The sequence below is a fragment of the Drosophila albomicans genome, chromosome 3 (genome assembly GCF_009650485.2).
Source record: "Drosophila albomicans strain 15112-1751.03 chromosome 3, ASM965048v2, whole genome shotgun sequence".
Classification (NCBI taxonomy): domain Eukaryota; kingdom Metazoa; phylum Arthropoda; class Insecta; order Diptera; family Drosophilidae; genus Drosophila; species Drosophila albomicans.
Genome location: NC_047629.2, coordinates 20,150,452 through 20,166,222, shown reverse-complemented (window position 1 = coordinate 20,166,222; position 15,771 = coordinate 20,150,452). Strand labels below are relative to the sequence as shown.

General features: G+C 37.5%; 7 protein-coding genes across 13 annotated transcripts in view; 1 reads left to right on the top strand and 6 right to left on the bottom strand.

Moving 5' to 3' along the window:
* Positions 1 to 4,470, bottom strand: part of LOC117571005 (uncharacterized) — a 28,490-nt gene extending 24,020 nt beyond the window's left edge. For all 7 annotated transcript variants that reach the window (XM_034252955.2, XM_052005624.1, XM_034252958.2 and 4 more), the window contains exon 1: positions 3,835 to 4,470. The gene's annotated coding sequence lies outside the window, so the exon portion shown is untranslated. The remainder of the gene's footprint in view (positions 1 to 3,834) is intronic.
* Positions 1 to 15,771, top strand: part of LOC117571890 (transmembrane protein 170A) — a 153,947-nt gene that overhangs the window by 49,129 nt on the left and 89,047 nt on the right. The gene's annotated exons all lie outside the window — the stretch shown is intronic.
* LOC117566603 (uncharacterized) lies at positions 4,642 to 5,363 on the bottom strand. The gene is made up of 4 exons (XM_052005897.1): positions 5,295 to 5,363; positions 5,089 to 5,238; positions 4,855 to 5,022; positions 4,642 to 4,797 (listed from the first exon to the last, which is right to left on the bottom strand). Exons 1-4 carry the CDS (start codon positions 5,361 to 5,363, stop codon positions 4,642 to 4,644), a joined length of 543 nt encoding a protein of 180 aa, XP_051861857.1.
* On the bottom strand, positions 6,682 to 7,825 carry LOC117567230 (uncharacterized). Its single transcript, XM_034247060.2, has 4 exons — positions 7,507 to 7,825; positions 7,293 to 7,448; positions 7,059 to 7,229; positions 6,682 to 7,001 (listed from the first exon to the last, which is right to left on the bottom strand). The coding sequence occupies exons 1-4, from the start codon at positions 7,576 to 7,578 to the stop codon at positions 6,846 to 6,848; spliced, it is 555 nt and encodes a 184-aa protein (XP_034102951.1). The 5' UTR covers positions 7,579 to 7,825; the 3' UTR covers positions 6,682 to 6,845.
* On the bottom strand, positions 8,016 to 8,753 carry LOC127565748 (uncharacterized). Its single transcript, XM_052005894.1, has 4 exons — positions 8,682 to 8,753; positions 8,469 to 8,624; positions 8,225 to 8,395; positions 8,016 to 8,171 (listed from the first exon to the last, which is right to left on the bottom strand). The coding sequence occupies exons 1-4, from the start codon at positions 8,751 to 8,753 to the stop codon at positions 8,016 to 8,018; spliced, it is 555 nt and encodes a 184-aa protein (XP_051861854.1).
* LOC117567227 (serine protease snake) lies at positions 9,093 to 10,400 on the bottom strand. Its single transcript, XM_034247058.2, has 2 exons — positions 10,057 to 10,400; positions 9,093 to 10,007 (listed from the first exon to the last, which is right to left on the bottom strand). Exons 1-2 carry the CDS (start codon positions 10,307 to 10,309, stop codon positions 9,184 to 9,186), a joined length of 1,077 nt encoding a protein of 358 aa, XP_034102949.1. The 5' UTR covers positions 10,310 to 10,400; the 3' UTR covers positions 9,093 to 9,183.
* LOC117567225 (mediator of RNA polymerase II transcription subunit 23) lies at positions 10,435 to 15,732 on the bottom strand. The gene is made up of 15 exons (XM_034247056.2): positions 15,601 to 15,732; positions 15,455 to 15,542; positions 15,258 to 15,399; positions 14,387 to 15,203; positions 14,240 to 14,326; positions 13,983 to 14,185; positions 13,549 to 13,925; positions 13,318 to 13,492; positions 12,777 to 13,265; positions 12,388 to 12,714; positions 12,103 to 12,326; positions 11,814 to 12,044; positions 11,099 to 11,756; positions 10,893 to 11,033; positions 10,435 to 10,820 (listed from the first exon to the last, which is right to left on the bottom strand). Exons 1-15 carry the CDS (start codon positions 15,637 to 15,639, stop codon positions 10,529 to 10,531), a joined length of 4,290 nt encoding a protein of 1,429 aa, XP_034102947.1. The 5' UTR covers positions 15,640 to 15,732; the 3' UTR covers positions 10,435 to 10,528.

Genomic DNA, 15,771 nt, shown 5'->3' with positions numbered 1-15,771 from the left:
CTATAGACACAGCATAAACATTGCCTATAAGATCATATTTCATCAAGATGGCAAGCACACAACAATTGTGCTCATGAAATGATGGCCGTTTTGCCTCAGTGGTTTGTTGGTATTAGATGGCAGCCAGAGGAGACAACTGGAGTCTTGACTTAGGCCCCGCACTTGAGACTTGTCGCATCAACCTGTTTGTTATTGTTGTGTTATTGGGTGTTTAATTTGCTGAACTTGTTTGCTGAGTTTCATGGAGAGGAGCAGCGTTTAGTACAAATTGATTTGTGGCTCGTAAATTGTATTTATAAACATTAAATCATTGTTTAAAGCAGTTTTATTTTTCACATTGACACCGCTCACCTGTTGCCAACCACCTGTACACACCTGTTAAATTGATGGCCTGGCTAAAAACCCGTTTCGGGCCTTTTATGCTCATCATTCTGCAACTTTTGCCGCTTCTATTAATTTTTTACATATTAAAAAATGAAAAAAAATTCATTAACGGCATAAATGATGCGCCTTTTGTTTGGCGCATCCAAATGATTTGCATTAACTTTCGCAGATACAAAAAAAAAAAACAAAAAAAAACACACAAATAAGTATAAAAACAATAACAAATTTCGCTGAATAATTTTAATTTTAAATGGCGTTTTTCTGTGTCATTTTCAGCGAAATTTTGCGTGACTTTTATAAACTTTATTTGTGTTTCTTCTTTACTTTTCTATTTTGGTGTTTTGTTGACCCATACGTAAATGGGCCGTGCTTTGATTTATAATTTGACTTAGACATACTCAGTAATAGATTAACACGCGCCCAGCCGATTGACTGCCAGACCATTGCGTCATATCGCTGATGATATGTGCGGTTTACGGCATTTATTGTCAATTGCCAGACAAACCCTGATAATTGGGATGCAGCTGCTGTGCTGACATTGAAATAAATTGCCGAATGCGGCCAAAGCAATTGGCATAGCTATAAATGGCAAGCCACATGGCTATTAGATACCCTATATTGGGATTTGAAGTGCGAGCGAGGCAGTTAACTTTGTTTTCGATATACGCTACAACTACATGGGGAGTTGCTCATCTTTTAATGTGTGTGAAGTCTGACAATTACTTTTCATTTTAACATATTCCCTATAATTGATACAGTTTTAGCAAGGGAGATAAGTACATTATATTATAGGCATATATAATAATACTTTAAATAAATAAATTCACGAAACCCGAACTATTTATTTCCTTACATTATTATCAATATGTATAATAATAATTTAGATAAATAAATTGTCTAAAACGTAACTATTCATTTCCATAAACACACTGCTAAGTTGTGCAATGAGTTGATAAATAGGCGACATAATAATGTTAGCAAGATAATAATGCGCATGATAATACTTTAAATAAATAAGTTTACAAAATACAACACTTGTGCTTGGATAGTCTCTAAAAAGTCAACTATTTATTTCTATGAACACGTAGCAAATATGTGCAATATAAAATGAACTATGTTATAATCATAACAAAGTCTAGTTGCTTTAGCTTGCATAAGCCATATTATAATTTTAGAAAAAGAGTAAATGCATTATATATTCATGTAATTTAAATAAATAACTAAGAAAAACACATATCTCGCCTTTTGAAATGTTTCTAAAATTTCACCTTGAAAGCCTATGCATTTCTATAAACAACTCTGTGAACTTGTGTAATATTTAGTTCACTATATACATTACAAAGTCTAGCTTGAATGGGCGACAAATTCGAAAGGGTAATAGCCAAAGGTCACAGCTGTGTGAGCAGCGGGTGGAAGTGCTCTCAAAAATGACCCCAAACTGTTCAGACAACTGTCCGACAAAGATTTTTTTAGTTTCCAGCGGATATTACTGTGCGCTCGATAAGGTCAGGTTACTGTCTTGGCTGTGCGGGCACACTGTGACGCTAACCTTAAGGGGGAATTAAGACGAAACGAAAGACTTAGGCAACGAACTTGACGCATTAACATGGCCAAATAAAAATTTTGATTACACTCGTGTGCAATTGTTTCGCAAGCGGCAACGAATGACAAAACTCAACATTGGAATTGGAATGCGATATGTTAATCGAAGTTGTAGTCGTTGCGGCCACTTCCCTTGTCAGTCAGGCATAGACAAGTGCATGTACTTGTACTTGTATATCTATAGATTGTAAATCAGAGAATCGGAGAAGATGCGCAGTTAGTCAGATCGATGGATAAATCGAATATTACATGTTGTGTTTTGCCGTCGTTTATACACTCAATCTTGAAGAGTCAAGATGCGCTCCAAGGTTTTTATTCAACAACAACAGTCAACGAATACTACGTTAAATCTCTAATTGAGTATCAGCCACTCTCTGTATGTGTGTGTGTGTATGTGTGCGTCTGTGTGTGTATATTTCTAACCAGTTTGCTTTTAGCCGTTTTGCTTTTAGCCCCGCGCACCATTAGACAAATCTTTCCGACTGGTTTCGCTTAGTCGTGTTGTTGCTTGATTCTTCTTGATTTTTTATTGTCGTTTCGCTTATTGAAATTCCTTGTGGCATATTGTATAAGTATGTTAATAAAAATCTCTATAAATATAAGCAACGATTCATAATTCCGTTTGCTGCGTGTCTGTTCTGTGACTGTTCAATAGAATATAATAGAATACTTCTTGCACTCAGAGAGTTCGTTGTGTGGGTTCGATATTGAATCGGATCAGGGGCAGTTGTGTTGTGTTCGAACCATGTTCAGTTGCTGTTAGATGCATGCAGATGGCATCCGGTTTTGTTAGCTGTTTTGTGCTTTGCAGCTGGCTAAAAAGCCAGCGAATTGGCAATGCAGCCGAACCGCATTCCAGGCATGACTAACACAGACTTTAGCTGCTCCGAAGAGTTATTACCCTCAAGGTCATTTGTGTTAGCCGCATTTTCAGCTAGTGGCAAGTGACTTGCGGATTATGTGATATAGATTTGTTTTCAATTCGATTCGCTATTGTTGTTTGTTTTTAGCAATTTGTTAGCCCACTTTGTGCTATAGGCCGAAATCAATTTGATGTTGACTGACAAACAGCTCCGTCATTTCGGATTCTTAAAAGCCACCTTTCAAAACGCCAAGTGTAGATACAATCAAACCTTTTAACAGCTTTGGCTAAGCGGCTCAACATCTGAGAGAAGTATTTTTATAAGGTAAGGAAACCTACAATTAATTAACAGCAGATTCTTTGGCCCCAGACAAAAGTTCTTACAGCACGCAACAGTCAAAATACAACATACAAAATAATCTTCATTTGTTTAATGAAAGTCTTTAAGTGCGCACCTCTGAGTCAGTCTGTCGAAAACCTTTCCTAAGTGATTAATGATTTACAAGCAAATACACCAGGAATTTGTCGAATTGTTTTTTGTTTTGTTTGCTGTCGTTGTCGTTGGCCATTCTTTTGTTTTGTCTTGCGGTTGCCACCAATTCGAGCTCGAAAAGAATTGCTCTTTGATTTTAGAAATGATCTCATCTCAGCATTATCATCGTCATCATCATTGAGACAGCATCCCATACTTGTCCGGGACCGGGGATGATGATGATGATGATGATGAGTATGAGTATATTTTCGTGCCAATTGTGAATGCTAAATGATTATTGCAGGTTTCGCTTCTGATTCCCCAATACCTGAAGCAACAACTTGGCCAAATGCCAAAACACCTGAGCTCCCTGACAGTTCTTTTTTGCGTTTATTTATAGCTCTATGTGTGAGTGTGTGCTTCTCCTGACAACACAAAGAACAATAACTGACAAAAACAAAAACAAACAGAAAAAGAAGTAACAAAAAGAAACGTGAATTCCTTTGATGCTCACCTTCGATGCGGCAACTGCAACTGCAAAAGATATGCGATGTAGGCGGCGATAACTTACGAAAAACGAACAAAAATATATACGACGCGAAGCGCAATGTTCCAAAGGGTGCACTGAGGCTTCTCGACGTGGAAAGACTTTGCTGCGACTGCGATGAGACGACAGCTAATCAAAAGTTACGACACGCACGCGCTTGCAAGTTACGGTTAGGTAGTTGAAGTTGATGAGAGTAGATGGGTGAGAGACACAGAGACAGAGATAGAGAGGGGAGCACAACGCGCGCGAGGTGTAGCACACGATCAAAGTCACAACAAAAACAATGCAATCGCGGCACTTTTGAGCGTTAGTTTCAAATATACGAAAAATCTAAAGCAACGGAACGTTGCGCACTCCACAAAAGAAGATTGCACCCACACACTGTCGATGTGTTAATCAACTAAAATCGAATGCGCATTCAATGTACATTTCGATTGGCTGCATTTGTTTATTAATCAAATACTTTTTCGCCTGATTTATTGCAATGCAACGCGGCACAAGTCAAAAGTATTATTCGTACGTGCCTTGCACACAGACAGCGTCGGCAATAAAAAGCTCACACACTACAACTGTTGGACAGCACACGTCTGTTTCGAAGCACGACTTTTTCTAAACTGGCAGCTCTTGTTTCAAGCTGAGCTTGAGCTGCAGTGGCATCCACTGAGAGTGCGAGAATGAGAGAGCGAAAGCTATGTTAAAGCGTTGCCATATATTTTACATTTACAGCAGTTAATATATTTTCATTGATGGGGCAGCATTAACATTGAGCATATTTTAAATTCTAAAATAAACATTGAGATCCATAGCACGAAAATTGTCCATTATCCAATGGGAGACAATCTTATAATCACCACTAGGTATAGGTAGAACTTTAGTGAGTTTATGATTGAGATGACTAATGGGAAGCTTTTCCACAATAAAAAACCCACTCTGAAAAGAAATCAATTTGTTAATGAATGTTAATACTTAACAACTGCAATTACTTACATAAGGACATGAGTGATTTAAATTGGAATATGAACTAAAAAGACTAAAAAAGAAAAGCGCCACTTTATTTGCTGATTTAGGATTCCGAATTAATTTGCAAAGATCAACGGAGTAATTATAAAGAAATGGCTTATATCCACTTAAACGTTTCATGAAAGTCACGTGAGCCTAAAATATTACAAATATTTTACTTCTTAAGTATTTAACATTTTAGTGATATGTGTTAAATCGTACCCAAAATTTGTTTATAGGTTTCAACAGTTGTATCTTTAGGCTAGCGTATTTGTATGTGCGATTTATAGATTTCAAAAAACAAGTTTCGATTTTGCAAAATTCATCAGAAACGTTGCATTCTATATTTGTGAATTCAAAAACGCTGTTTACCTAGGAGCAATAATTAGATATCACTTAATAAATTTTGAACTTATTTTAATACTTACTTGAGTTGAGATATAACATATAATTATGATATTTAATACGATCCCGAAAGCTCCATTAAGATTTGCCATTGTGTCGCGTTCAACTTGGTAACTCGATATGAATTTATTATTATGATATTTTGTTATTTGGTATTTTATTGCGGATAATTATTGAAGCAGAACATGATATAGAAGATTGTCGTCCATTTCAAATAAATCGGTTGATGAGTATATTGACATTTTGACGAGTTAGGTCAGTTCTTAATTAGATTTATTTGTGTATATTTACTTTAACAAAACAAAATAAAGTGATGATATTATATATCTATATTTATTTAAATATCCAATCGATATTTCTTTGATTATTTCACGGTGCTGCATCCAAGTTTATTTGTTTTTAATTGAGATTTAATTGACTATATTATTAAAATACAAATGCTATTTATTATATTTAAATTATAAGAATCCGGCTATTATGCAATATGAATATGAATAATACAAAATTCCAACTTATAACATATCTAATTTGGCGATAGATTAGAATATCTTAAAATAAATCATGATCTTAGTTCTTTTAATATCCTTTATAATCATATAAGTTGTAATGCGATAGTCTCCTTCTGGAAGTGGTAGAAGTTCCGTTAGCTTGTAATTCAGAAAACTGATTGTCACTTTATCCACAATTATATCGCCCTATATAGATAAATTATTTTAAATTTGGACTAAAATTTAAATAGGTGTGATACTTACAGTGTAAGGGCAAGTATGGTTAACATTAGTATATGGTTTAATAAGACTGTAGAAAAAGGTTTCAACTTTATTTCCTGGATTGGGATTTCGCATGAAGCGACAAAAATCAAAGGAAAAGTCGTAAAGAAATGGCTTATAACCATTCAAGCGTTTCTCGACTGCTACTGTTATCTGAAATAATAAAAATATATATTTAATTACAGATTCGTAGCTGGTATATATTTTGTGTTTTATAAATACAACTATGTTGTTGAGAAGTATCTCAGATGTTGAGTATTTCATTGAAGCGTACTTATAGGTACGATTTACAGACTTTAGATAACAATACTCGAATTTGCCAAACTCTTTATCCGTTGCAATGCATTCCATATTTGTAAATTCAAACTTCGAATATATCTGAAAACAAAAACATAAAAAATTAAATTATTTTTATTTATTTTAATATTAATATTTACATTTGTTATGTATCCTAGTATAAGGATTAACACAGTTAATATTTTAATGTGGAGTGAACTGCTGCCACCCATTATGTCACCGTGATCCGTGCTTGATTCAAATTGATGCGCTCAAAACTATTGCGAACTCTGTATTGCGAATATTTATTGAAGCATAACTTAGTATAGATTCAGATTGTCAACTATTAAAGTTGAATTAGATAGTAAAAATCTATATTTACCGTTAGGGCTGTGAGTTAATAGTTGAATCAGTTAGTAAACAATTCAACATTCGATTGCTATGTGTATTGTTTTGAGATTTTTATACATTACAGATGGAGAAAATTGATTTATTGATTCGGTTGCTATAAGTAAATATTACAATAGATTAGAATAACTTAAAATAAATCATGATCTTAGTTCTTTTAATATCCTTTATAATCATGTACGTTGTAATGCGATAGTCTCCATCAGGAAAATGTAGAAGTTCCGTTAATTTGTAGCTCAGAAAACTGATTGGCACCTTATCCACAATTATATCACCCTATTCAGATTAAATATTATAAATTGTGACTTCCATTAAGATGCTTTCAATACTCACAGTGTACGCGCAAGAATGGTTAATATTAGTATATGGTTTAATAAGGCTGTAGAAGAAATTTGCTACCTTATTTCCTGGATTGGGATTTCTTATGTAGCGACAGAAATCCACGGAAATGTTGTACAGAAATGGTTTATACCCATTCAAGCGTTTCTCGACTGTTAATGCGATCTGAAATAATAACGAAACACTAGCAGATCTTTTGGTGGAATAAATTATACAATTTTTACGTACAAGTAAGTTTTTGGGAAGTATCTCAGATGTTGAGTATTTCATTGAAGCGTACTTATAGGTACGATTCTTAGACTTTAGATAACAATAATCGAATTTTCCGTATTCCTTATCTGTTGCAATGCATTCCATGTTAGTGAATTCAAATTTCGTATATATCTAAAAACATAAACAAATTAGACACCCTTTTAATTTAAAAAAAAATGTATATATTTACATTAGTTATGAATCCCAAAATAAGGATTAGCACAATTATTATTTTAGTATCGAGTTGACGACTACCATCCATTATGTCACCATGTAGTGTACTTGATTGAAATTGTTGCACTAAAAACTATTTCGAACTCTATGGATAATTATTGAAGCACAACATAAAATACATAGATGAAGATTATCGTCCAATTAGACAAAATTGGAAAATGTGTATATTGATAATTCTATGTAATGGTTTGTGAATAAGTGTATGAAGTTTGTATGTATGTACATATGTGCATTTATCACAGTTCGATTAAATGATAAAGAATCGTTAACTATAGTATTATGATACACAAAAATTTCAACCTCGTAGTATAAATCTCTTGGTCTGTGAGTTGATAGTTTATTCAATGAAGCAGACAGACAAGGAATTATTTTAATAGTTGGACAATATTGCGGGTGTCACATTGATTTCAAATATATTGATAAATAATCTTGTAATAATCAGATAACAAGTTAAAAAGTTAATCATTAAAATATCCTAAAATAGGTATTGACGTAAGCTCTTTTAATGCCACTGACCACCGCGATGCCTTGAACGCGATAGTCTCCCTCAGGAAGCGGTAAGATTTTTGTTAATTTGTAGTCGAGAAAGCTGATCGGTAGTTTATCCACAAGTAAAAACTCCTATTAAAATTAAATTCGTAATTATTAATTTTAAGTGATTCTCCAATACTTACGCTGTATGGGCAAGTGTGGTTAACATTAGTATAAGGTTGAACAAGGCTTAAAAAGAAAGTTTCTACCTTATTTCCTGAATTGGGATTTCTCATGAAGCGACAATAATCAAAAGAAATGTTGTAAAGAAATGGTTTATAGCCATTCAAGCGTTTCATGAGTTCAATTTTTAACTGAAATGGTGTAAAGAACACGTAGTTAGCAAGTTGCTTGCAGACAGTAAAAATAAATAAGATTGATATATACAACGATGTTATTGATGGGAACTTGAAGGGGCAAATATTTCGCTGATGCGTATTTATAAGTACGATTAACGGACTTTAGATAACAATAGTCGAATATACCGAACGCCTTATCTATTGCAACACATTCCAAGTTGGTAAATTCAAATCGAGCGTAAATCTAAAAAAATTGTATTAAAATAAGTATTTGAATTAATTTATTTAAATATGTATTTACTTGAGTTGTATGTCCAAATGTAAGACCTATTCCAAATATTATTTGGGTGTATAATTTAATGCAGGAACCCATTTTGCTAATGTGCTGTTGTGTTGTAGATTGATTCCGTAAAAATATATAAAATGCAATATTGTTTTGGCATAGGCGATATTGTCTAAATGTTTTATAATGATGATTACGTATACGTTTAAATCGGTTTACCCAAATCAGATTTCATGGTGATGTTTAATCAGGAATTCCCTCCTCTTATATTGATGGACTGATGATAGCCTCACTCAAAATACATTTGCTAATCTACATAATTAAGTTATAAAAGATGCTAATTGAATTAAGATGTACATATTTATGATCTACATACATACATACATACTAGAAAGGCAATAATGATTTACATTAATTTTTAAAGTTTAAGTTTAAGCATATTTATTTACAAAATGTATATTTTGCAGAATTCATTGTATAATAAAACGATTAGTGAAACTATTTTGGATCTCTCCCTCATTCACTCGGCCCAAACAATGGTCTCTATCCATTCTGTGTAGAGATGTACTTTGGTATAGACACTAGGCAGACCTTGTTTACCACAAATACGACCATAAGAGGTAACCCCTAGGAGTATTTTCAGGCAATTATAATTCGGATGCTGGACAAAGATTGGTCCACCTGAGTCGCCGTTGCAGGTGTCCCCATTGCCGTTGATTGAACCTGCACAGAACTGTGTACGCCTATCTATCTCGAGATCTAGTCGCGAGATACACAGATCATCGTCGAAGCGATCAAGTGTGACCTTGCGTAAGTGAGATGACTTGCTACCGGTGTTTTTGGTGAATCCCCAACCGGCAGCAGTAAGCTGTAGATTATCATTTCCACTACTCGGTGGCAAACAAGCGGGCGCAACATATTCATTGATGGTTGCATTCTTATCGAGTTCAATAATCGCAATGTCGTGCTTATAAGCGCCATCTTCATCATCATCATAGGAAGGATGCACCACATAGTTTACAATACCAAAGTCCTGCGGCTGCGCATCATCGGTAGTGCTGTTGTAATCCAATTCACCAAGACGCACCACAAACTTGGGTGAATCAAAATTGGGATCCAAACGCTGCTCCTTCTTTTCATTTGTCACCAGACAGTGAGCTGCTGTTACCACGAATCTGGGATGTATCAACGTACCTCCACAATCCCAGCTAACTTCGGTTTTGTTGCGCTCCTTGCTGCCCACTAATGCCATAAACGGAAACTCACGAGCCTCGGCCTTAGTACCGCCAATAATAAAAGGTACATTGCGGCAAGTGGGTCTCATTTCGTTGAAGCGCTTGCACTCTACGAATAATAAGGATTAGTAGCTGCAATGCAATCGCTTTTCACTCACGTTTCTCATACGGCCGCGTCTCATCCACCATCAAACGTTGCTGCACATTCAGCGGCAAGGGGCAACAGACGATGTCTTCGAACTCATTGCAGTACTTGACATTCGCACCAATTAGATGTTGGTTGTAGAAGATGTCTGGACACTCTGTGTCCGTCAATTCCTTGCACTCACCGGTTCCTCGGTCGCACAGTTCACTCGTTATGCTCCTTGGCATAAGAAAAATCAATAGAATAGCTGAGTAAAGCGCGTGCATCTCGAGCAGTATCGTCAGCACAACTGAGAGACACGAGGTGAACTGGCGTGCATAGCTCAAACCGGATTGAGAACATCGAGTAGTTCCGGACTAAGCTAATTAAGAATTACATATACGTTTACGTTTGTTTGTGAATTCTAGACTGCATTTATACACTAATAAATACTAATACAAATACATAGAACTAAACTTAAGCTAGGTGTAAAAGTGGTAGTTTGTCTAGTTGTGACGCATGCCCATATTTTGCATATGTTGTTGCTGCTGCTGTTGTTGTTGTTGCTGTTGTTGCATGTGCTGCAAGTACATTTGTTGCTGAGCATTGCCCCCGCTGCCCAGCGGCACGCTTGTCGTTGTTGCATTCCCTGACCCAGCACCTGTTGTTTGCTGCTGTTGTTGTACCTGTTGCTGCTGCTGTTGTTGTTGCTGTTGCTGCACTTGTTGCAGTGGCGAGCGTGTCATTTGATTTGCATTCGTTGTCGCATTGGCATTGGCATTCGCATTGCCATCAGTACTATAATTATTAAAGAAATATGTAAAAATACTACTCCGAATATTTCATAAAATTGTTTTATTTACGGCTCACCCCTTTTCGGTATGTATATCCTCTAGATTCAGATGGGTTATAAAGCGTAGACGCATTTGGAGCAGAGGTCGGAGTCTCTTGATAATCGCCTCTGATTCATTCTTAATAATATTGCCCACATGTATGTACTTTATGTGATAGCTGCACAGGAATAAAATGTAACCAATATTATTAATTTCGTAAAATGTTCTATACAATAGACTTACAGAAAGTCGCAGATTTGATCCATATACTCGAGTGGTTTCGGCCCATGCTGTTTGTCCACAGTCTCGAGCATTTCGTATAGGAATATGGCAATGCCTGCCACAGCATTCGGTTTTTCTTGTTCAATGCGTTGCAGGAAAGGTCCAAAGACGTGGCAAAGGTAGAGTAATTGTTGTTCGGTGCGCACACACGGCTTCAGCTTTTCCTTAATATACAGTGTCATCGTGGCCAGCTTGAAGGCGCCCATGTGATGGAAGACAGAATGTGCCACTGCCAGCACAACGGCATAGCTCTTCTCCAGCATTGCCTCACGCACAGTCTTAAAATTGAATAATTCAAAGGCATTGAAGCGGTACGTCCAGTTGAGCATATTGGGTGTATTGAGCATGTCTTGTAGGCGATCGTAGATGGCACTCCAGTAGGGTTCTGGTAAAGCGGCCAGCACAATGCCCACTGCATTGATGTAACTATGGATCTCCTTTTGAGGAATCACCGCATAACCATTGACTATCACATCGATGATGTTGCCTGCGACCACTGAAGGTGCCAAAGGCAAGCCCAGCAGCTCAACGCAGGTAACATAGAGCGCATGAGTTGGGGCATTGGGGAACTCATTGAAACGCCAGTCCGTTGTGTAGAAGACGTTCTTTCCGCTTATGGCTAAAGAGAGAATGAATTAGAGAACAACTATAGCAACGTATTGCAGAGTTTACTCACTGTCCGCCAAACGTCTAATGAGATTCATGTAGTAGCTTAATTCGGGGGTCCACAAGGTATCCTGGCTTTGCAAATATACTTTATAGGGCTCACTTACGCTCCAGTTAGCAGGACGGATTTCACTGAAGGCGCTAGTTATAATGCTGACTAGCTTCTTCTTTAGCGGCAAGCGATCGCGAAGAATACGTTCATAATAATGTAAGGTATTGTACAAATAAGTTATAGGACGATCTGAGAAATAAAATGAATTTAATAAAATGAATTACGAAGCAATATATAAATCACTTACCATGAAATTTGTAAAGTATATTTAAGTGATCCAGAATGATGCCAAGAATTTGATGCACATTCGGTATTGTCAGTTCAATAAAACGATGCACAACCACATCGAGGACAGGTAGAAAACGTAGACAAACATTACTAAAATAAACGGGCAGTGGAATTTGTGACGCAGATTCATCGGGAGCGAATTTCTCTGGGTAATTCTGATGGAATGACAGATGCTTCTCATGCCTAAAAAAAAAAGATACCACAATTAGATATGATTAAAACATGTTTCTAAAGCGTTGCTAACCAATTGTTTTGCTTCCAGTGATCGGGATTGTTGTCCTTACAGAACTCTAGCACACGATTCCGCAGCTCAGACGCTTTCAATAGCAGTAATTGGATAATGATTAAGCAAACTTGTGCCTCGTTACCCTCATGACTGCGCAAGGCAAGGCAGAGGACCAAGCGATCAATTGTTACCACATTGAACTTCCAGATCATGTTATTAATGGTATCCACGCACTTGTGGACAAAGTCTCGTCCATCTGAGTAGCTGGCCACTTCAGCGACCAAATAATCGCAGAATTTGCGCAAGTGCGTGGACAAAGCACGTGCGCTGATCCCTTCCAGAATTCTATAAGCAAATATCAATTTAAAGTCAATTTGAATTATAAGATTTATCCACAAATAACTTACTTGTATGCCACGGGACTAATGCTCTCTGTCTCCCAAATGATTTTGAAGAGCAGACACAGAAATAGTGGATTTGTATTGGGTCTGATAAAGTGAGCAATTATATCGTTTTCATTGGACATCGATGTCCAATTGCGATACTCTTCCTCCACGGATTTCTTCAGCTGTTGTTTATTCTCTGCCAGATGATTATTCTGTGTGAAATACTCGCTGAGTGCTGGCGGGAAGCAATTTAACGATTGAACTGGCCACGAATGCGGCGTATGTTGCATGATATTGCCCAAGAAATCCTTGCACCAGCCAGCCAATTCATCGCCTCCGCCATGCACATGCATTGAACGTGCTAATGTTAGGATAAGTAGACGATTCAGCTCCTCGCTCTCATTGGAGGCCACAGTGCCGGGCGATTTGTCATTCATGTAACGCGAAAATTGCGATTGAAATTCTGCGGAACCAATACTGGTAATCAGGCGCAATGCTGTCGATTCGAAGCTGCAAGATTTAAATTATTAGCTGGGTCGATCGACTCGATAGCAAAACTTACCAAAGATTAAGCTGCATTTTGTTGGTTTGTGGCACGGAGGAGAGAGAATAGAGCAGCGACAAGAGCTGGACGCGATAATGAGTGGGCACATGATGTAGTCTATAGGAAAACATTTCCATCAAAGTGTGCAGCATGGCCCAAGCATGATTCTTAAACACCGTTGGCAGCAATTGAGCTACAAATCAAGAGCACATAAAATAAATGTACAATGGAAATCTTAACTAAACTCACTCAGAAAACCTTTGATGCCCAGCGATTCGATCTCTGTGTAGACCAATAATCGTGCGTAAGTTTCAATTAAAGCAGGTGCTGGCACCATTGTCTTGCTCTGCGCCTGCTTTAGCATTTGTGTGACAAAACTGTGGATTAGAGACATCTTGCTGTGCACAGTCAGACTGTCGAGCACTGCCACGGAATAGGTAACAGCTGGAATTGGAGTACCATTAGCTGTCTTGGCATTGCCATTCATGGCATCCAATAATATATTCATGTGGCGTGCGAAATACTCTTGATTCGTGGAGTAGGCATTGCAGATGAGAATAATGCGAAAATCGTTGCCCAGTGTGGCGTTCATCATGTTATTTGGGGCCACCAGATGTTGAAGAAAGCTGAAGGAAAGCAATATTACCCAGAGACTCTTTCAGAAACAAAATGTATAAACTTACTCGTGATGATTCTTCAGGGCAATGGGCAGTGGACGTGTTATGTTCATGTTCTCCACACGAGCCTTTTTCATCAAGTGAATCCAGATGCAAATTGGCGCCATGTGACGCACCATGGAAGACTTATTGTAGTCGGGTAGCTTCAGTGGCTCTTGCTCGGGATACAGCAGATCAAATAGGCGAAATACTGGCAAAAAGTTGGTTATCTAAAAACAAAGTAGTTTTAGTGAGTTGGTCTTGTAGTATGTTAGCTGACTTACTGGATTCTTTTGAATGCTGCCCGAGATGAACTGGAGAAGTATCCACATGAGTTGGTCGCGGCCCTTGCGAAGCTCCAGTTTAGACAGCTACAATATAATATGAAATATTAGTAAAGAAACGGTGATTTTTAAATTAGGCTATTCTACCTTCTCGTGCAGTGCGAGCACAATGTGCATAAAGCTGACGAACTGGAACAGCACAAAGTATATCAATTGCGAAGACAAATGTAGCCACACCCATTCATTGGGCGTGATTTGCTCGTCGGAAGCATTAAAGCCACTGCCCGCAGTGGCATCATTTGATTCAGTCATTTCCATAGCGTGTATTATCAGATTGACTAGCTGCTCCTCCAGTGCATTGTAACGTTGCTTCTGATGCTTCTGTAAATTTAGCATAACGGAAACCATTTCACGAGAATATGGCTGCTCCAACACGTAACGTAACAGCGGGGTCTGATCCTCTAGCAACTCTGGTTCATATGGTAGGCTGCCTTTGAAGTTGAACTTTAATGTGCTGTGATCTAGACGCCACGAGTTCATCAAATGATCCGCATAGCCAAAGTGCTCCACAATGGGTAGCATATTTGCATGTCCAATAATCGACACCATTTGTGCTGTGGTGCGAAATTCCTCCACAAAGTCTGTCATCACCTTGTTGAGTTTCCAGTGATAGGGAAATGGTCGCATTATCTCGTTAGCTATGAAGTAAGCAGGCAACAGGCAATTGTTTCGATCGAAAATGAAGCGTAAGATCTCTTCGACTGCCATCAGCTGTGGCAGGTATGTGACATTGACGTTGAGTGGAAACCATTGTGCCTTGTCGCGACAAGCCTTCATAATCTCACGTACACCCTTGTAGTCTACCTGGGCAATAACCTTCTTAATGAGGCGAAAACTCTCAATCCAAAATGTTCTACGCTCATAGTCGAGTTTCTCACAGAACAGCACTTTATCGCAAAGCATTCTGGAAGATGAAAATATTAGAATTTATACTTAATCTACGTCCACGTTTACTTACCTTGCTGTGATGAGGTGTGCATCCACTAGTTTCGGCAGAGCCCCCATTAGCACCTGCATATGATAGCTGGGGGCTTCTGCAGCGCGTAGTAAATACGCTCGAAGCACTTGTTCGCGATTCTCAACATTGGCAAATGTAGTAACTACAGCAAAATTACATTTAATGCCAAATCAAACGCATTTTAGTTGTGTACTTACCCAAATTATTGGTAAAATTGCTTGCTTTGTCGTCCTCCGGTTTGAAAACAATGACGCTAACAAACGCCTCGTCGATAGAGTCCACTTTCTGTTTGAATTAGCTGGTTGTGTTACAAAATTTTATTTGCTACTGCACTGATGCTTACCAAAAAATCATTAACAGAATCAATAATTTGCGTATCCATATTGTTTATTTATTTATTTTGCATTTTCAGAGCATAAACAAATTTTCACTACAAGCTGCCGGCTGGCTGGTTGACGAACAACTAAAATATCGTTTGAAATGTAATCGATAACCTGGTGTTTGGTATTTTCGA